Genomic DNA, 22,386 nt, shown 5'->3' on the forward strand with positions numbered 1-22,386 from the left:
TACTTACCTTTGCTGTGTCCAACAAACTTATTTTCTATTTAATTTTTTAAAAGCTGATTGTCATTTATTAAATTGATTTTAAAGCCTAATCATGATTTTCATTTTAACAGAAATTTTAGCCTAATTTGTATACCCTTTTGATCCCTTTTCTTCCACATTTACCCTCATTTTTTTTTTTTTTCCTTCTCAATACTAGGGATTAAACCCTGGGCCTCAATCATGCTAGGCAAGCTCTCTACCACTGAGCTACATCCCCAGCCCTTTGTTTTGTTTGTTCATTTTATTCTGAGACACAGGGTCTTTCTAAATTGCTCAGGCTAGCCTCAAACCATGATCCTCCTGCCTCATTACTGAGTAGCTGGAATTATAGGCATGTGCCACCACATCAAGCTTAACTTTAATTTTTAAAGTTAATTATGTTTGTATTCACAATTGTGATAAATGTTCTGAGTGTGCAAGAGGAACAGTTGTCTTATTTATTCTTGTTCTTCTTTGTTGCTGCTTTCAGATTTTGTTCCTCCTCTGTCCTTCATTGGACTACAGCTCCTTTGAAGCAAATTCTTCTATTACACTACCTAAGACCCTTATTGTGGCCATCATTCATAGGCTCACTGTCATTACTTGTCACTACTTTTATTACCAGTCTTGGTGTTTTCAGTATGTCTGTTCCCTTATCTTCCCCCAGTGATCTTGTGTTTCACCCTACCATGAGGACATCCTAAGTTTTTTTTTTTTTTAATCAACTAACTACCACCTTCAAAATCTCTTATTTCAAGCATCCCTTTTCAGGCTTCGCTTCCTCTTATCTTTCTAGCTCTCTCCCTCAAGTACCTGGACTCCAGCAATTTTTTAACTGCAGTAGGACATACAATACATTGTTCTTACTGTCTTTTATCCAGTACTACTCCCCTTATTTTTATCCAGTGGTCTTGCTTCTTACTACAATAGGAAGAGAATCTGTACATCCTCTTACCAACAGTTCCACCAATTTGTAGCTGTGCACTGTGCTTTTTTTCTTCAGAGAATGGCTGAACTGTCTGCTTCTGTCCTAGTGCATCCCCTGTCCTCCTACTGAATCCCATCCCTTCTCCTCTGTTCAAAAATTTTGTTCCTACAGTAATAACTGCCTTTTCCTGCATAATCAGTTTTTCTCTTCTGTTGGCTTATTCACATTTAGCATATAACATCATCCTGTATTACCACCCATCTTAAACAATATTTTGACTCCACATTCTCCTCTAGCTACCACTCCATTTCTTTTCTCTCCCTTTTAGGCAAAACTCATTGAAAAAAGTTGCCTGTATTTGTTCACTATATTTCTTTTCTGATGCCTTCTTGAATCTACTCCGCAGCACAACTTCACTGAAACTGTCATGCCAGAATCAGCAGTGATCCCACATTGCCAAATCGAGTAGTTCAAGTAATCAAAGTCAGTTTTCTTCTGAAAACTCTTGGCAATATTGACTGTTTTGTTCACTCACTCCTTATTGAAAGATTTTCTCGACTTCTAGGACAGCATACTCTGCTGGTTTTCTTCCTACTTCATTGGCTGCTCCTTCTAGTCTTTGCTAAATCCTTCTCTTATTCAACAAATGTTGCTTTAACTAGAGGCTCAAGTCCTTGAACTTCTCCCTACCTGTGCTCCTCATAATTGATCTCATAGAATCTCATGATGTCACAGCCTATCTGTACCCTGATGACTCCTACCTCTAAATTCATATATCCAGCTACTCAAATAGCATCTTCTTCAAATACCTAGTAGATCTCTAATATAACAATCCCAAGCAGAGCTTCTGTCTTCCATAAACCACCTCCTTCCCATATATTCTGCAGCCTGTAGATGGCCCCTCCATTAGGCCATTGCATAGGCTCCAAACTTTGGATTCATTTTGGATTCCTCTTTCTTTCATACCACTCTCGTTTTCCATAAGAAATTTTCAAGGATTTATGCCTTAAATACATTCTTAGCATGTCTACCACTATCACTCAAGTCCACATCACCATTCTCTCTTGCCTGGGCTGTTGGAGTGGCCTCATTAGTGCTGTTTTACTCTTGCCTCCTTTACATTCAACCAAGTGATCTTTTTAAAATGTAAGTTAGATTATGTCACTCCCTTCCCTAAATAGCCTCCATTCACCTCCCACCACAATTAGAGGAAATCTAAGCTCTTTCTTACCATAGACCATTAGACCCTATCTTTTCTGGCCCTCAAATTCCTCTATGAATTCATTTCCAGTTTCTAACACTGTCAGTCACTGCCCCATCCATATAGCCTGTCTTGCTGATCCTCACATACGCCAAGCATATTTTTACCCTTAGAGCTTTATACTTGCTGTTACACTCTTTCCCCAGATAGCTACCTGATCTGATCCTTCACCTATCCTCCTCAGAGAGATTTTCCTGTGTACTTGTATAAATTGGCAGGCAGGCTTCTCAACTGCAAGCCCCCTCCTCTACCCTGTGACTCTTCTGACCTTCTCTTCTCTTCTAGAGCATGTGAATTGTACATCTTCCATTCTACCACACAAACATATTCACATAGTGGAATATAAGTTCTACTAGGGCAGAAACTTTATTTACTGCTATGTCTCCACTGCCTAAAGCAGTGTCTGGTATATGTACTCAGTGTGTTGGCTAAATATTGAATTAATGTTTTAATTCAGGGTGCCCATCAAACCCTTGAAGCCCTAACTTTATTTCCCTATCCCGTGGTACCTTACCTCTCTTATTAACAATTAGCTGGTAGAATAAGCAAACTTACAACCCTATGATGGTATTGAGAATAACCCAATCATGTGTCTGTTTGATTAATTACTTGAGGTATTAGAGTGTTTTTAAAGTAAAGTAGATTTTAATGGGTTTTTGCCTCCATCTGGACTCCCAGTATGTAAGCAATATTACTTAGAATTATAGTGAAAACCTTATTATTTATGATAGAATTGCAGTATGGAGAGCATGAAGAGGCCATAGTAGGAAAGCAGCTTAAGGAATTATGGTCATAAAAGTTGCTTTTCTGACTAGGTATATGGTTCTCTGGAAAGCCTTAAGAGAAAAGCACTGACAAAAGTGCTTTCCATGAGGGAAATACCTGGAGTTAGGAGGGAAAAAAAGTAACTTTGAACTTTTTATTTTTTACTTGCTAATGTGATTAACTGAAATAAATCTCTCTTTTGTGTCTTTAGTACTGCTGGCGATGGACAGGTTTTAACTTCGGCTTTGACCTACTTGTAACTTACACCAATCGGTACATCATTTTCAAACGCAATACACTGAATCAGCCATGTAGCGGATCTGTCAGTTTACAACCTCGAAGGAGCATAGCATTTAGGTAGGATGAGATTTACCTACTCCACTCTCCTCACGACACAGGAAATAGAAGAAATAAAATAAAACCTTGATAATTTATACCAATTTAGTAAGATACAGAATATGCAAAAGTGTTAGGAACTGGTAAGACTCCATTCCTATGAAATATATTATTAATAATCAAAATCAAAAGAGCTAGTATATTAGAATGAATAGGCTGGAATATGAATGATAGAGGACTGATAACTGAGTTTGAAGCTTTGTTGCTATGGCTAGTAAATAAAATATCCAAACTAGAAATATGGCAAGGTGCTTTTCTACCAATATGTCTTGTATTATCCGTAACTTTCTACAAGATTTGATATATCCAGATTTGCCTGACAGATGAACTGGCAGCCTTTTACTGGAGAGTATGCTATAGGCTAACAAATGGGGAAATAGTTAATGAACAGATTATTTCCATATTAATTATTTATTTTGGAATTAGAGATTAAACCTAGTGGGCACTTCACCATTGAGCTACATCCACAGACCATTTTATTTTTTTATTTTGAGACAAGATCTTATCACTAAGTTGCTGATCGTCTCACTAAGTTGCTGACCATCTCACTAAGTTGCTAAGACTGGCCTTCAACTTGGGTTCCTCCTGCCTCAGCCTTCTGAGTTGCTGGGCACATGTGCCCAGCGAGCAGATTGTTTTTAAATCATATATTTATACTTATATTATACTATATATAAAGATCACCTCAAGGTGGATCACATTTATTTGGTAATAAGAGTTAAAACTGGGGCCAAAGAAGTAGCTCAGTGGTAGAGCACTGGCTATCACAAGGACCTGGCCTCAGAAGAAAAAAACAGGGTAAAATCTTTACAACATTTGATTAGGCAGTGGTTTCTTTGATAAGTCATCCAAAGGATGGGCAACAAAAGAAAAATAGATAAATTAGACCTCATCAAAACTGAGGACTTTTGTGCATCAAAGCACACTATCAGCATTGGAATGGGAGAAGATACCTGTAAACTATATATCTGATAGGAGTTAATCAGAATGCATATAGAACAATTTCTATATGTACATGATTAAAAAAAAAAAACAATTGAAAAATGAGGAAAGGAACTGGGCACACACCTGTAATCCCAGTGGCTCAGGAGGCTGAAGTAGGAGGATCATGAGTTCAAAACCAGCTGCTGCAACTTAGCGAGGCCCTAAGCAACTCAGTGAGCCCCTATCTCTAAATAAAATATAAAAAGGGCCGGGGATGTTACTCAGTGGTTCAGTGTCCCTGAGTTCAATCCCCTGGTACCAAAAAAACAGAGCAAAGGCAGTGGTAGAGGGCTTGCCTAGCATGTATCAGGCCCTGAGTTCAATCCCCAGGACTTGTAGGCAGGGATCATAGCACTGTAGTTGAGCATTTACCTAGCATGTGTGAGGCACTAGATTCAATTCTCAGCAATCCATATAAATAAATAAAGGTCCACTGATGAAAAAAAAATATTGTAAAAAAAAAGGGGGGGACTTGTATAAAATTTCTCCAACGTGATAAACAAGCAGCTAATGAGCTCATGTTAAAAATGCTAAGGGAAATTCAAATCAAATCCACAGTGAGATGTTACTTCACCCTAGGGAGGGCTATTATTCAAAACAAAATAAGTGTTGACAACAATATAGAATAATTGGAATCCTGTGTACTATGGATGTTGCCCAGTGGTGGAGTGCTTGCCTAGCATGTGCAAAGCCCTGGGTTTAATCCCATGCTCTCCTCCCTCACCCCCCTATAAAAAAGGAAAGAAAATGTTATGATGCTTTCAAAGAATTTAAACACAGAATTACTGTATGATCCAGCAGTTCCTTTTTTGCCTGTATACCCAAAAGAATTGAAATTAGAGCCTTGAACAGATACTTGTATACTCATGTTCATAGCAGCTTTATTCATAGTAGCCCAAGGTTAGGAGCAACCCATGTGTTCATTGACAGATTATGGCTAAAACGTGGTAACATATATATAATAAACATTATTCAGTATTTAAAAGGAAGGAAATTCTAACACATGCTAAACTTGAACAAACCTCAGAGACATAATAATAAGTGAAATAAGCATGTCACTAAAAGACAAATATTGTATGACCACTCATATGAGGTTCTTTAAGAGGACAAATTCATAGAGACAGAAGGGGAATCTCATGAAAATAGAAGGGTGACCAGTAGAAAGGGACCAGGGAGGAGGAGAAGGAAAGAGAAAATTCTAAGAAATAATATTGACCAATTGTATTATTATATAATGTGCATATATGAATGTATAATAGTGAGTCCCATAATTCTAGTACACCAAGAAAAAATATGAGGGGGTACACATAAAATATGTTGACAAAAAAGAAAATTCATACAGATTAAATATGGTTGCCAGGGCTGGGAAGGGGAAATAGTAAGTGTTTAATGGGTACAGAGTTTCAGCTGGAGAAGAAGAAAATGTTTCAGAGATGGGTCATAATGATAGTTGCAGAGCATTATCAGTGTATTTAATGCCACAGGGCTGCATAAAAATGATTTAAATGAACAATTTAAATCATGTGTACTTTACTATAATAAAAAGTCATTTATATCCTCTGACCTCTCCCTCCCCAAAAAAAGATTTTTGAAAAGTCATTTTCAAATTATATTTCACATATGTATACAGCATAGGTTTATAAATCCAAATGGAATCAGTTTATAGTCTGAAAAGACTTTGAAGTCTCTTATAAAATAAAAAACAGAATATGGAAAAGATAAAAGTGAGGGAGGTTTGCTTAAATTAATCTGTGTTTAAAATATCTCCTGTTTGTTTATTTTTTGTTTTAATTGCAGGTTACGTTTGGCTTCTTTTGACAGTAGTGGAAAATTAATATGCAGTAGAACAACTGGCTATCAAATACTTACACTTGAAAAGGATCAGGTATGTTTGATTACTTTTCTGTTATCATTATAATATTCATGTTTTGAATCCTCTTTTGAGAATAGAATTGACATTAAAGCGATATTTGATTTAAAGATTGGTTTGAAAGTTTGTTTGTTTTTTTTTTTTAAGTAAAGATGAAAGTGCTACATTCACTTCTGCATTTAGCTGATCCCACTACAGATTGAGTATCCTTAATCCAGAAACCTTTAATCCACAAAGGTTTTCTGAAATCTGAAATTTGTTGAGTGCCACACGTGTCTGACAGCAAAATACTTATATTCACAAAATCATTAAAAATATTTTATAATGGGCTGGGGATGTGGCTCAAGTGGTAGTGCGCTCGCCTGGCATGCGTGCGGCCTGGGTTCAATCCTCAGCACCACATACACAAACAAAGATGTTGTGCCCGCCGAGAACTAAAAAATAAAAATAAATTCATTCATATTCTCTCTCTCTCTTTCCTGTCTCTCTCTCTTTAAAAAAAAAAATATATATATATTTTACAAAAGTACCTTGAGTCTGTGTGTGTATGTTACATATGAAACATTGAATTTGTGTTTAGACTTAGGTCCCATCCCCAAGATAATTCATTATTTATATGCAGATTTTCTAATATCTGAAACATTTCCTGGTCTCAGGCCTTTCAAATAAGGGATATTGTATCTATAGAAGCATAACTGGGCCAACAAAAATGAAAGTACAAAACACAATTTGACTTGAGAGGCAGGGGAAGCTGATAATAAGGAAATGATTGTTTATCTTGAATATCTTCAAAAAGTTATGAACTTGGTACACTGTATATCTAAGTGTATTTATTTGTACATTAATGGTAGACATCTTAAAAATAATCCAGTGTGTCTCCATAGCTCCTGAACATTAAAAGAACATTTTTCTCTAGCACATTAATTTTATAACAGATATCTGTAACATTCTCCAAATTAATTCTAAGTTCATTTGTTTTTTCATACATCATGTGTACGCAGATGTTTCAAAATATTATAACAAGGTAAACTATTTTCAGATAGTAAAATTAGAGTGTTAAAATATTGAGAAAGTTTATTTCTATTAAAAACTAATCAGGGGGCTGGGGTTGTGGCTCAGTGGTAGAGTGCTCGCCTAGCACGTGCGAAGTGCTGGGTTCAAGACCTTACCTCAAAATAAAAAAATAAAACAGGCTGGGGCTGGAGTTGTGGCTCAGCTGTAGAGTGCTTGCCTAGCACGTTTGAGGCCCTGGGCTCAATCCTCAGCACCAGATGAAAATAAATAAATAAAATAAAGGTATGTGTCCAACTACAACTAAAAAATAAAAATATTTTTTAAAAGGGGGGCTGAGGAGGTAGCTCACTAGTAGAGCACCCCTGGGTTCAATCCCCGCCCCACAAAAACAACAACAAAACCTAATGAACATTTCAAAGGGTGTAATGAAAGGATTTACAGCCTGGATAGTTCACATAAATTCTGAGAAGATAGCAGTTTTCCTTAGACCAAAAAGACCATCCTGGAATCCTCTTAGCATTGCGAGGAACCTTAGAAGTAACCTCACATGTCATGGATGAGAATTTCTAAATGGCATTTATATATAGAAGGTTCTTCAACCATTGTTGAAACTTTAGTGACAGAGATGAGGTAGGTAGTATATGAAAATGACCATTTCAAGGCAATACATAATGAGAAAATTAAAATCTTTCTCCATTGAAAATTCTCTATTGGTCCTTCCAAAACCTCTGAAACTGAAAGGACAATGACTGCCCTTTACCTGGAACTTAAGTCATAAATAAAAAATTATTTAAATAGATACATAGATAGATAAATAGTGATGACTTAAAGCAATCAGAAAAGTAAAAATACCAAACCAAGATATTTGTTCATTCAGCAAACATTGTGTCCCTACCTTGTACTAGGTTCTACGCAATAGTGAAGGAAATAAACAGGAAGAGCCTGTGCTAATGTAGACTGGTATAAATGGGATGGATGATAGGATGAGCTCAGAATAGCATGTAACATTGAGGGAGAAATCTTTAGCCCATACTGAGGGTAGGTATGAGGTTGAGGGTAGGTATGGTTATTAAAGGGAGAGAAAGGAAGACAGCTCAGGAAAAAAAATATATTTTTCTGGAAAAGTTGAAAAGTAAATGGATACCTCAAATGAGTGAGATAGAGGAAGGGTACACATGATTTATTCATAGAACTCAAAGAGGGTTGGAAGAGTTCAATACAAAGAGAGCCAACACATGATGGACTATAGATGGAGTTGGGAAGGATTTTAATTAGGGAGTTGTATATATGTGGGTTTTTAAAGTATTTCTTTTACTTATTGATATAACTTTATTTATTTATATGTGGTGCTGAGAATTGAACCGAGTGCCTCACATATTCTAGTAAGAGCCATAACCCCAGCTCCATATGTATGTTTTAATAGCATAGATGTTTGTTGTAGGAAAAATAGCATAAATAAGCAGAAATAAAAGTCATATGTGCATCATGGCTGACATTGTTATTTCAAAATAGGATCTATTCGCTATTTTATAACCTACTTTTTAAAAATTTTTATTTTATTTATTTATTTGGTACTGGGGTGGGAATCCAGGGGCACTAAACCACTGAGCCACATCCCCAGCCCTTTTTGATATTTTATTTAGAGACAGGGTCTCACTGAGTTGCTTATTAGCACCTCACTTTTGCTGAGGCTGGCTTTGAACTCTTGATCCTCCTGCCTCAGCCTCCTGAGTGGCTGAGATTATAGGCATGTGCCACATACCCAGCTAACCTGCTTTGATGGTGAAAATATATATATATAGAATGAACTGGCTGGGACTTTATTTAGATGACCCCAATTTTGTTAGCAATATCTCAGACATCACAGTCAGGAGCCAGTCAAACATGCCTTCTTCTCACCATCAGGTCTGAGCAGGGTATTGACCTTAGCCAGGTCAGTGTCACAGAGCTTCTTTGTTTGATCTGGTTCTTGCAACCTTGACATCCACAGTGAATAATATGTGTTGTCTTCTGTCTTCTACATAGCCTACATTCAGTATCGGGAATTTCATGATGACTTAGTGGTTAAATCTTGGGAAGAAACAAAATGGGCTCACCTAACCTGGGCCTAGTAGAAAGAATGAGTCCTCTTTTGGAACCCAAGGCTGGGAGAACCTGTGTGCATCAGATAATGAGATAGTAATTGATAACTTTTTTTCTTTTTAATTTGTTATACATAGCTTTTCTTACTGATAAATGTATAATTACAACATTATTTTTATTAACTGCATATTAGATGTTTTGGCTGTTCCTTAGTTTAAGTAATTTCTCCTTATTGGATAAAGTTGTTCTCTTTTTTCTTATTAAGAGATACACGTATCTTTGCCAAGCACAGTGATGTATATCTTTAATCCCAGTGACTTGGGAGAAAAAGAAATGTACCTCTATCTTTGAACATTTCTGAAATTTTAAAGATAAATTTCAAGAAGTAGAATTCATATCAAATTGTGCATATATACATTTTCTAATGGCCAAAATTGCACTCCAAAAATATTGTCCATATACACTTAGAGTATACCCAGTATAGTGTATTATAATTTTTTAATCTTTTCCCTAATAAATTAAGTGAAAACAAATTATATTAGGTTGGATTTTTATTTCTTTGCTTGTTACTGGTATAGTTGTGTTTTGTATGTTTTTTGACTACCATCTTGTGTAAGATGACAGTTTATATTGTTTTTTTAATCTTTTATTAAGATGTTCATTTTTCATGCTAATTTTTAACAGCTCATATAGGTGAAGAATACCATTTGTGATAGGTTGACTTTTTCATTTTTGTCATTTATCTTTTCAGTCTTTAAGATGATTTATTAATCTTTTCCTTTAATGACTTCTTTTAGTGTGATCCTTAGGCCTCCTCATTCTTCTTAGGCATACATGGACATCTGTATTTTTTTCCTACTCCTTTTCTGATTTACATTAGAGTGTTTGATGATATCTCTGAAATGTACCAGGTGTATCAATCAAGCCATAGCATATATATCCCTATAAACTTACTTTTATTTTAGAAGCGTTTTATTGATTTCTTTATTATAAAAGCAACATTGCAATGTTTTAATTAGGTTAAATTTAAAGCACATTTTAATACCTAATAAAAAACACTTTCATTCTTTTTTTTTTTCCCCCAATAATCCCTGGAAGCCTGGGCATAGTGGCACATGCTTGTCATCCCAGTAACTTGAGAGGCTGGGGCAGGAGGATCACAAGTTCAAGGCAGGTTTCAACAACTTAGCAAGACCAGGGATGTAGTACTCTTCTTGTCCCCATTTTATAAAACACCCTGGGTTCAATCCTTAGTATTGCAAAACAAAACAAAAACAAAAATCCCTGAATTCTTTGTATATTATTATTCTCCTGAATCAGAGGTAAAATCATTTTGTCAAATTTCATGTTGGGATTTTGTTTTCTGTATATATAGAATAGTTTGTGGGAAACTGATATTATCCCTCTGGCATATGATATTCTCACATAAACTAAGATCTTCCTTATATCTCTCTCTAGAATTTAGTTTTCACATGGTTCCTGTATACTTCCAGAAACTATAATGCTAATAAATATTTTATATATGCTAATGCAACATGAATCTCTTCTAATAATTTTTGATAACATGTGAAAGCTAGTGGTTTTTGTAAAATTATTTTATAACTGTTTCACAAGAATGTTAATTTGCATTATAGAAGGTTCTCTCAGGAATGTTTAAGAATGATCAGAGACATGATGATGACAGAAAATGATTATGTTGCTATGATCCAGATAAAAAATGATGAGAACCTTAACTTAAGAGTGGAGATGAAGAAATGTAGATAAGTTATAGAAATAAAGTGCATTTGACAGAATTCAGTGTTTAACTGTGTGTAGATGAGAAAAAGTAGTGAAAGATGTCTCCTGATTTTCTGACTTGGGCAACTCAATTTATAGTAGTGGTTTTTCTCTGAACTTTGAATTATAGGAAGGAAGATTAAATATTACTTAAAGTGTTGATGATGGTAAAGAGAGAGGTGGTGAATTCAATTTAGGGCACATTTGAGAGCATCAATGTGAAAATTTGATAGATTGGTAGGTAAATGGGCCTGGAGTTTACAAATAATGCCTGGGCTAGTAATAATGACTGGAAGAGATAACTCATAGGAATTAAGAGAATACAACAAGATGGATACCCAGATAGGAGCAACTGGTATTTAGTGGGCCAAAAAAAACTAACCAAATGAGACATTTGAGAGCTAAGATGGGGAGTCAAAGCCAAGCTATAAGAGTGAAGGCATAGATTACCCAGAAAGGAAGAAATAGATAACAGCCAGTAGTCAACTGTTTCAATTTGACTTGCTCTATAACTCTGTGAAAACCTTACAGTAGCAAGTTGGATTTATGGATCCTAGAATTTATAAACAGATAAGACAGGATATGGGGGAAGCAATAAGTGTAGAATAGGTAGCATGAGGCTCTGAGAAGCAGACAAATTTATACATGTAGATGAAGAAATAATCATATGAACGTAGAATTGAGAACCTAGGAAGAAGTCTGCTGCTGTAAATCAATGGGCTCCCCGGCTTCCATTTCCACAGTGGAACAAGGAAAATGACATATAACTTTAAATGTGCTTCAATGCAGATGTAGGTCTACACTGAACCTGTAGGTGGAGTTAAAGATTTGATAAAGCTAGAACAAGATTCATCTTGAGGATAGAGAATGGGGATGAATGTAATTTAATATTCAGAAATGGGTGTGCCCTTATAGGCTCCAACTGATGTCCATATTCGCTTCCTTCTTCTCCCAGAATTAGCCCTTTTTGCCTGCCCCACCCAACCCCAGCCCTACAGATACTCAAAACCCAGACTTCTGATCTTAGAGCTGTTGCTTTGTCATGGTACAGAATCTTGGTTATTATTGTCATACCACCAAAGCATTTGTCCTTCACCCAAGTTACTGATACAAATTTTGACTAGGACCAAGTGACTTGAGCATCTAAAGATCAACTATGCTTTGACATCATTCCTCTCTGGTGACACTGTTAGCACAGTCAGCAAGGTGGGGGGTGTCTCAATATTGTCTTTTTTTAATACTAATACTGTTATTTTTAAAATATTTTTCTTTTTTTAATACTACTCTCCCGCTTTGAAGGGTACAGAGATTGTGTATGTGTGTGTGTGTGTGTGTGTGTGTGTGTGTGTGTGTGTGTGTGTGTGCACGTGCACGCAAGCGTGTGCTTGGAGTATGTTTGTATTCCCTATCTTTATCCAGTTATCTTGCTACTCCCCCAACACAGAATCTGTGTTCAATTAAGCCTACTAGAGTCAATCAATATTCTATTTTTAGTTCATTTTCATTGCTTCAGTAAAAAATGTAAAATTCTAGATTAAAAGTAGGAATTCTCATTTCACTATTGCTGCTGCTGCTTTTTTTTTTTTTAATTTGCAGATGGACACAATATATTTATTTATTTATTTTTACATAACACCATGAGGATCAAACCTAGTGCCTCACACATGCTAGGCAATGTTCCACTGAGTCACAACCCCAGCCCCTCAGTGTTGCTTCTTTTACTCAGGATTTGTTTTGTTTGCTAAATGTTGCTGCTAAAGCATATGTTCGATTCCAAAAAGATCTGTAACATCAATAATGGTTATATTTGACATTCTTGGGTATAGAATTAGCTTCAGTCTTTGGAGAGAGTTCATAGCATTCCCGTGTTTATTGATATAATTGAACCTGAAATTGCTTTTACATGATAATGTTTTATGTGCCAGGAGACAAGTAACATGTTTGTCATTGGGACAGTGGGAACTTTTAAATGGGAGCAGAAACCCTGCTTGATGATGATAATTATGACTTCCCCACCTGAAGCCAAGTAAGAGGTTCACTTTACCAGTTCACCAATTCTTCCATAAAGTATATATGAACTTGACAGAAATTTTTGCAATAATGAAAATAACTACCACTATTATTTAATATATAGCTGCTTTACAAAACCTTCTGTACATTGTCTCATTTGATCCCCAGTATAATCCTGTAAAATGGATATTCTTCTTGTCCCCATTTTATAGCAAGGAAGCTGCAGTTGACAGGGTCACACATTTAGTGGGCAAGAGTTTTTGAGATTTGAGCTGTGGTTCTTGGTCTCCAGGCACAAACTCTTAATTCCATGTTACCTCTTTTGTTTCACTCAATTCAGTAGCTTGGTTTTTTAGTTAATTTGGCTTTTTAAATATTGCTATTCAGTTGTCATTAAACATACAAATCTGTCTTATAGGAACAAGTGGTGATGAACTTGGACAGCAGGCTTCTGATCTTCCCTTTATATATATGCTGTAACTTCTTGTATATATCACCAGAAAAAAGAACTGAAAACAATCGTCACCCAGAAAATCCAGAAAACTGAGGATCCTCATCAGTCGGAAACAGTAGCACTTTGAAAACTTTTTAGGCCAGCTTTAATTTAATGGCCTTACTGATATTCACATCTAAGGTGACTAATATTAACAAAGGCCTTATGAACTGTACAGATAATTCAGAAGATAGTTCTTACATTTGTCACATTTCTATGCATATATGAAAACGCATTTTAAAGCCAAGAAAACATCCCAAACCATGCATTATAAAGATGTCAACCCATGCTTTTAATTTAGCATTAGTAGAAAATTGCTGTAGGTAAATTTTACATTTCTTTGCAACAAAATATAGATTTAATTTTTATTAAAATTTGATCCTGCCTAATGTTAAGTGAACCTCATCCATCTGTAAATTTATTTTTATTTTGCTAAAAGAATGCTAAAGGAATAATTTGAACAGCCAATTACAAATGCTATTTCAATTCGTGCCTTTAAAGCTGTCCTTTGATTTTTTTCAACTACTCATTTTAATTCCCCCATTTAGTTTAATATCATTCCAATCTACAGTCTACAGTTGTTTTTAATCATTAAATATGTTTTTCATGGTTTGGGGGAGACTAAGCTGAGGAACTTTTTTAAAAACTTAAGTATTTTCATGCTTTTTTTTTTTTTTTCCTCATTTAGTTTTCCTGGGATTTCAACAGTAACAAAAGTCAGCTTTAGACCTTCAAATGAACTTGAATGAGGGAAAAATCAGTTTGATTCTGAGAATATTCCTTTGCCTTACATGGTCTTATCTTTGACATTCTGTATACTCTTATTATTAGGTTATGAATTATTTATGTATCAAATATTACAGTTTTAAACATTTTCATGTTCTCTGATCTTGAGAATTATTTATGTTCAAATTTTAGTTGGGAATCCTGTTCCATACTTAAGCTCAGGACTTTGTAATCTCTGAATTGAGTGCCTTTGAGTTATACATACTGATAGAAATTTCATAGTAAATGTACATAAGGTTGGAGGATCTAATATAAAAGCTGATAATAAAGCATTAATGTAAAAATGGAACTTATTTTTGTCAAAAACGAGATGTACACTTGTCATGATTTACATAAGTTGGCTTCTTGTATTTGTTGTTATTTTGAAAATAGCCATGCTCGTTTTCCTTTCAAAGCAAGTACTTTTGTGGTTAATGTATGTTTTTAGTATGTTTTTTAAAATGGGAATCACTTTTATGTATCTGTGCAAATAAAAAATGCCCATTTGAAAAAAAGTTAATAAATAAGCTCTTATTTAAAGTGGACAAAAAACTTAATTAAACCTGGAATTTTTTTTTCGCTTTCTAGTCAGATATTTTTGCCTACTACTTTTATGTTTTAAATTTATTAGTTTTTCCCAGCAATATGTTGACAGGTTCATAAGTTGTTTTCATCCTTTGAGAATTTGTCCATTTGGTTAACATAAGGAACCTTTTAAATGCCTCCTGCTCCATTCTTAGAACTGTAATGTACATGTTTCTAATACAGTGATTTAGCTATATCAAGAAGCTACATTTTTTAATTTTATGTTTGGCTTTAATTACATCTTTTTTCATGAGGTACTAGTTTTTCTTTATCACAGCATAAGAGATTCATTATCCTTTACACATTAAAAAACATAATGCTAGACTTCGTTGGATTATTTGAATAAATTTTTATGAATCTTGGAAGTAAAGATAAACTGAGTATATTAATGAGGAAAATTGACTATTTCATTTCACTTATAAAAATGAACTGGCCAAATTGGAATTATATCTGATTCCTGTTCATTGGTTCTTTTCTAGTCAAGTTGCTTATGTCATCCATAGACAGGATAATTATTTCTTCCATCACAAGTAGTTTATATTCTCATTTGAGAAACTGGTAATTGCAAGCTAATTAAAAGTAAGGAATCTGCTTTTTATTTTCTTACCACTTAACTGTTTGTATAGTGTTCCTAAATAGGAATATTTTCAATAAAGTGGTAGTATCAGCTGAAGTAGCATATAAATTATTGTATATAAGCTTTTGTATTTGTCAGCTCTTGCCTCTACCAGTTTTTTGTTGTTGTTGTTGTTTGGTTGGTTTTTTTTACTGCTATTGCCGGATAACAGTATTTATTCATTAAATAATTATTTTTGCTTGTCTATCAGTAAAGAAGAGATCTTTAAGAGAATATGTTCATGTTAAATTATTAAAAAGATATGAATGTACCTTTTTCTTTTCCTTTTCCTTTTTAATTTTTTTCTTATAGATTTGGATTGAAATTTAGCAAGATAGGCAAAATTAAATGCAAAACAGTAGTGAGTTACTAGCTTTTTTTAAACCAAATATTTAGCGGGTACTGTTCTATCTCTAAGACATTCAACAGGATTAACTTAATAATAAACACTTTTCATTATCAAATGCAAAAGTATGCCATTAAAATTTATTTAAGAATTAAATTGACTCAATCAGTCACACTACCCACATTGGAAGAGCTTAGTAGCCACATATAGCTGGTGGCTGCCATATTGGACAGGGGATTCAGATACAGAATATTCCCATCATTGCAGAAAGTTCTGATAGTTGGTTTAGAATATATTGAACTATTAGTGATGGAACTGTTTAAAGTTACATTACCTTATTGATGAACCCATGTAAAGAACAGAAAAAGTAATAGAGCCAGAGGTGCAAATAATAAGCATAGATGACTTATCAGTCACCTGAAAGGAAACGTTGGAGTATTGTGGTCTAAGCACTTGACCACATGAATCCCTGGGTGCAGTCCCCAGCATATAACTATCTAGCTATCTATCTGTCTCTGTCTCTCTCTCTCTCTCTCTCTCTCTCTCTCTCTCACACACACACACACACACACACACATACACGGAAAGAAAGAAAGAAAAAGAAAAAAACAGGAGGAAAAATATGGTATAGGCTGGTGGGCACTGTGGTGCATGCCTATAATCCCAGCAACTCAAAAAGCTGAGGTAGGATTGCAGGTTTAAGGCCAACCTGCACAAGTTAGTCCCCACTTCAAAAAGGACTGGGGATATGGCTCAGTGGTTTAAAAAAAACCACACACACACACATTAAAGTTCTTTCCCCAACCTGAGAGTTTTTAATTCTTACCAAACTACAGGAGTGCAAAGTGCGAAAAGCCTCAAAGAGCATCAGTCATTGTAATTCGTGATCAGACTTTACATTAATGGGGAGGCAGTGCTTGCTGACTCAACAGCACGCTTCCTGGTAATTCATATGAAACAGGACTAGGTCCAGCAAAGTCAGAACAACTTAACTACTTGAGTTAAAATTAAATTCTCCAGGTCAGTTAAATGCTATAAGTTATATCTGTTTTATTTCTTTTTTCTTTCTTTTTTTTTTAAAGATAGAGGAGAGAGAGAATTTTTTAATATTTATTTTTTAGTTTTCGGCAGACACAACATCTTTGTATGTGGTGCTGAGGATCGAACCCGGGCCTCACACATGCCAGGCGAGCACGCTACCACTTGAGCCACATCCCCAGCCCCTCTTTCTTTTTTTTTTTGTACAAGGTGGTAGGGATCAACTCCAGGTCTCCTGCGTGCTAGGCAAGCACTCTACTGCTGAGCTATGGCCCCAGCCCAAGCTGTATGGTTTTGATTCTTTTAACCTAACATTTAAAATTGACCATTTATTTCTTTAAAAATAACCTCGTCTTGAACTTCTCTTGACATCACACCTGATTTCTATTTCTCTGATCTTTCCTTAGTCTCTTTGGGGGTTTCTTCTCTGGCTATCTCCAGATCCTTTTCTTTCCTGAGCCTGCAATAGGTGGTTTCATGCACTCTCACAGCTTCATCTGTATTCTGAGGATTCCTTTTTCTATAGTTCCAGCCTAGATCTCTCTTCCAAGTTTCAGATATACAGCTAGTTGGCCTCTATTCATGGGTGTTATTTGGCATCTCAAATTAGCATGTCCAGCATGAACATACTGCTTTCCCCAGATTTTGTCTCATATGCCTCATTTCTAGAAATAATACACAGTTGTGCATGCCAAAAATGTAGATGCCATTCTTTTCCAACTCCCTCATGCTGCATCCAGAATCAAGTTCTTTCAGTTATATCTCAAATGCAGTCACTTTCTCACCTTGTCCATCGCTGCCATTCTAGTACAGGACCTGACAAATTACCTGACGTAATTTCCAACTATCATGATTATGTGTTGGAAACTTAATCTTCAATGCAACAATGTTGAGAGGTGTGACTTTTAAGAGGTGATTAGGTCATGAGGGCAGAACCTTCATGAATAGACACTGTTCATTGCAAGAAAGGCATTCTTCCCTCTCTTGTATATACTGTCTTGCCATGTGATGCCCTCTGCCATATCCTGACACAAGTGGGCTCTCCCCAAAGCCAGCACTTTGATTTGGCATTCCCAGCCTCTAGAACTGTGAGAAATTTATTTTCTCTTTAAATTACTCAGTCTCTGGTCTTCTGTTACAGTAGCACAAAACAGTTAAAGATGGTTGTACCAGCCTCCTATGTTTTTCTGTAAACAAGTCTCCGCGTTACCCAAAGTGTTCTCTAAATAAACTCAAATCCCTCTGGGTTTGTGTCTGTCTGTCTGTCTCTTTTTCTCTCTTAACCTCAGCATGAACTGAGCAGATTTCCTTCACTGGGCCCAGAGCAATAGAGTTGTTTTTCTCTTCTGAGTTGTTCTTGTCAGGTCCTGGGCATTTATTCTAGATAAAAGAACATTTTTGTCAATGCAAAAACCTGTACACAATTGCTCATACAGCTTTATTTGTAATAGCCAAGAAACTGGAAACAAGCAAAATAATCTAAAATGATGAATGATTAAATTGTGGCACATCTACACTATGGATGACTACTCAGTAATAAAAATGAACAGTCTATTGCTATAGCAACCTGGATGATCTTAAGGGCATTATGATGAATGAAAACAAGTCCATTTTAAAAAATCTCAAACCCCATGATTCCATTTATATAACATTCTCAAAATGAAAAAAAAAAATCATAGAGATAGAAGAAAGGTTAGTGGTTTCCAGGGGTCAGAGGGTGGAATGTAAAGAGTTATCATGAGGGATGTCTCTGTGTGGTGATAGTTCTGCATCTTTACTGTGTTTACACATATCTACACATGTGAAAAATGACATAAAGACTATACACACACAGGTACCAATGTCAACTTCCTGGTTTGGCACTGTACTATAGTTTCATAAGATGTAATTGTGTGCTGAAAAGTACACAGGACCTCTCTCTCCACTACCTTTGCAATTTCAACATATAATTATCTCAAAATAAAAAAGTTGAAAAATAAACCTCTGCATTAACTGGTGATAGTAGGTTGGGTTTCCTCAGGAACTATGAAAGTCATCTTCTGTTTCCTTAGCAGTCCAAACCAGTCAACAGCACTAGCTTCTCCAGAGTTACTGAGGTGAGTTTATTGAGGTGTATGCTATAGACTGAATGTTTGTGTCCCCTCAAAATTATATGTTGAAACCTAATCCCTGATATAATGGTGTTAGGAGGTGGGGCCATTGGGAGGTGATTATGTTAGGAGGAAGAGCCTTCATGAATAGGATTAGCACTCTTATACAAGAGGCCCCCAAACACTAGCTATCCCCTCCCATCACATGAGGATACAGAACTCATCTTCTATTAAGAAAATGCCCTCACCAGCCATCAAATCTTCCAGCATAGATCTTGGATTTCCTAGCCTTTAAAACTATGAGAAGTATGTTTCTATTGTTTATAAGCCACTGGGTTTATTGTGGTGAGCCGTTTCTGTGTATTGTGGCCGCCATTACAAGATGGCGCTGGCTCCGCTGTAGTCTGTGACAACTCCTTTTCAGAATGAGTTGGCACGCTGTGACTTGGCACCCTATGAGAAAAGTCCACGTGGCAGTTGTGCATTGGGGCTTTATCTGCTTTATTAAGGCTGGGGCACGTAGTAGTAGTAGTAGGAGTAGTAGGAGTAGTAGTAGGAGTAGCAGTAGGAGTGGTAGTAGTAGTAGAGAGAAACAAGCTAAAAGACATGTCAAAACAAAGGCCTGAATAAACTGCTGAAAGAAGATTCCTGAGTTGCGTCTTCCTTGCGGGCAAGGGGTCTCGACAGTTTATGATATTTTGTTACAACGACCTGAACAGAGAATGGAGCTTCCTTCCCTTCAGTGTATCCTGGTTAGGAAGAGGTTGACCAACCCAATGGGGGAAATTCAAAAATGAATCTGAAGGATTTTTGCCATGGTCCCAGCTGATTTTTCCTACTTCTGGTACCCATTGGATGACCTGAAGTTTCCTGGGACACTGATCTGCTTCTCCCTCCAATCCTAATGCTCGTGTGTGCAGAGACCTGTCAGCTGCACCCTGACACAATGCCACTCACAGTACCGAACACTGGGTTCCTGCTGTGGCTCAATAGTCCCACTGCCTGCTGTCTATGGATGGTTTGACCCCTGCCCACTTCTTCAGGGGCTTAAAGGTTCCTGGGAAAACAGATCTGCTGTCCCTTTCAGTGTTAAATTGCCACTGTGTTAGGTATGATTTTTCTAATTGAGAAGTTTCTCAGGCTTTTTGGAAATCAGGCAACTTCCCTGATTTCCAGTGCTAGTATGGATTTAGGGAGTGGGAAAAGAAGTTTTATCCTTTACAATCTTTTTGTCTACTTTCCACCAAAATAATTTTCTGCAAGTTCATCAATGGCCTCATGCTGCTCTATCTAGCTGAGAGTTCTCAGTTCTTACTTTAAAGGAGTCTCTACTACATTTGACATAGCCAATGGTATTAGTTTCCTGAAGCTACTCCAACAAATTAGCGAAGATTTGTTAGCTTAAAAAAATTATTCTCACACAATTCTAGAGGCCAAAAATCTAAAATCAATTTCAGTCAGCAAAAACCAAAGCACCAGCACAGTTGCACTCCCTCCAGAATTTCTAGAGAAGAATCTGTTCCTTGCCTCCTCCAGCTTTTTGTGGCTGGAGGTATTCCTCGGCTTGTGGCTGCATCATTCCCATGTTAGCCTCTGTGGTCACATTTTCTGCATGTATATAAGCATTTAGGACCCACTTGGATCTCACTGTAGTTAATATTCTTAACTACATCTGCAAAACCTTTCCCATGTAAGGTAACATCCATAGGTCCAGGGATAAGGGCCAGACATCTTTAGGGAAGCCGTTATTCAGCCTAATATACTGGCCCTTCTCTTTTTTCTCATAACTCTACCCCCTGGAATCTTGACACACTGTTCTTCACTAGTGTTTTTATACTTGACATTTGTATCTTGTCACTCTCTTCTTTTTTGGAACATCTCATGGACTCCTGTGGTTCAAATTCTCCTATCTTCTTATCTTTCCCCCTAAATATCAGACTCAGTCTGCATATAGTCAAATGCCTGCTAGAAGTATCTATTTTGAATGTTCATACTCAATAAAACAAAATGGAATTCAGGTTCTCTCTTTACCACAAGCAGAAGTGTAACTAGATTCTCAGACTTCACAACAAATATAAGCAAAAAGGGCTCCATTGAATTCATGAGGGATATAGGGCCACAGAAAAGGTCCCATACTATTCCTGACAGAGGAGCACTCATAAAAGGGATCATCATTTTTTGTTGTTGTTGTTGTTTTGTTTTGTTTTTGCCTTCTCCATGCGTCTTCTATATAGACTTGCCATCTTGTTTCAAGTTTGTTGGTAGGGAACAGTCAAATCCTTGCTTTCTCACTTAATAAACATCACACACACACACACACACACACACACACACACACACACTCACTCACTCTTTTTCCAGGGCAAACAAAATACAGGGCCTCTTGTTCAAAAATTATTTCAAGATGATGACAGCTGAATATTAAATGTGTGGGGCCTTTCTAAGCAATGTACAGGTCACATTCTGTGAAACTGAACCTACCTGGGAATCATGTCTTCTCTCTCTTCCCACTGCCAGTCACCAAGACCTGCCATACTGATCCTCAAATATTTCCTGTTCTGTTCTTACTCCTTTTCTTTCATAATCGCCCTAGTGTGGGTTCTCATTTCCTCCAGCTATTTCCCCTGGTTCAAGTTTTTAGATCTGGCAGTCAGAATGAACCATCTAAAACACCAATCTGGTTATGTAACTACTCAGCTTAAAATGCTCCAGTAACTTTTTATCACTTTATAAGGATAAAGTACCAGCCACTCAGTATGATCTTCCATAATAAATTCAGTATGATAAAATTAAACCACTCATAGGGCTTGCATAGTGTAACAGCTGCTCTTTAATACTGCTGCTACTCCTACCTTTACCTGGGCAACTCATAATAGTGTCTATCCTACAGTTAGTCCCATAGGTGTTAGGTAATATTATTATCCCAGGAAACTCTTGGAATAACAAATCAAGCTGAAAGTCCTTTTTATGTCTTCAGGCACACTGCATATATATCTTACCAATTACTGTGAAAATGTCTGTGCCTCCACAATTAGAGTGTAAGCTTCTTGAGGCAGGGGGCCATATTGTGCATCATCTTTTCATCCTAGTGCTAAAACGATACAGTGTCCTACACACAATAGGCATTAAAAAACTTTGTGTATTAAATCTGACAGTATACCTCCCAACCACTTTTTGAAATCAAGAGTAAAGAAGGAAATGTTTTCAGCCATTGATGTTACCATATTTCTCTTCTCACAGCTGTACGGCACAACCCCTTGTCTCCCTATAAATTTCCTGTCTTCCCTAGGGACAATGTCTTCAATCATTAATGGTGTTTCTTCATATCATCCCTAAATCTTCTTCCTCC

General features: G+C 36.3%; 1 protein-coding gene across 1 annotated transcript in view; it reads left to right on the top strand.

The window, feature by feature from the left end:
- Gmcl1 (germ cell-less 1, spermatogenesis associated) overlaps positions 1–15,776 on the top strand; it is a 46,468-nt gene extending 30,692 nt beyond the window's left edge. Inside the window, exons 12-14 of the mRNA XM_026405112.2 lie at positions 3,184–3,329; positions 6,150–6,237; positions 13,523–15,776. Of these exons, the coding sequence (XP_026260897.2) occupies positions 3,184–3,329; positions 6,150–6,237; positions 13,523–13,651 (363 nt within the window). The 3' untranslated portion in view covers positions 13,652–15,776. The remainder of the gene's footprint in view (positions 1–3,183; positions 3,330–6,149; positions 6,238–13,522) is intronic.
- Positions 15,777–22,386: the final 6,610 nt, after the last annotated feature.

This window comes from Urocitellus parryii, chromosome 12 (assembly GCF_045843805.1).
Source record: "Urocitellus parryii isolate mUroPar1 chromosome 12, mUroPar1.hap1, whole genome shotgun sequence".
Taxonomy (NCBI): domain Eukaryota; kingdom Metazoa; phylum Chordata; class Mammalia; order Rodentia; family Sciuridae; genus Urocitellus; species Urocitellus parryii.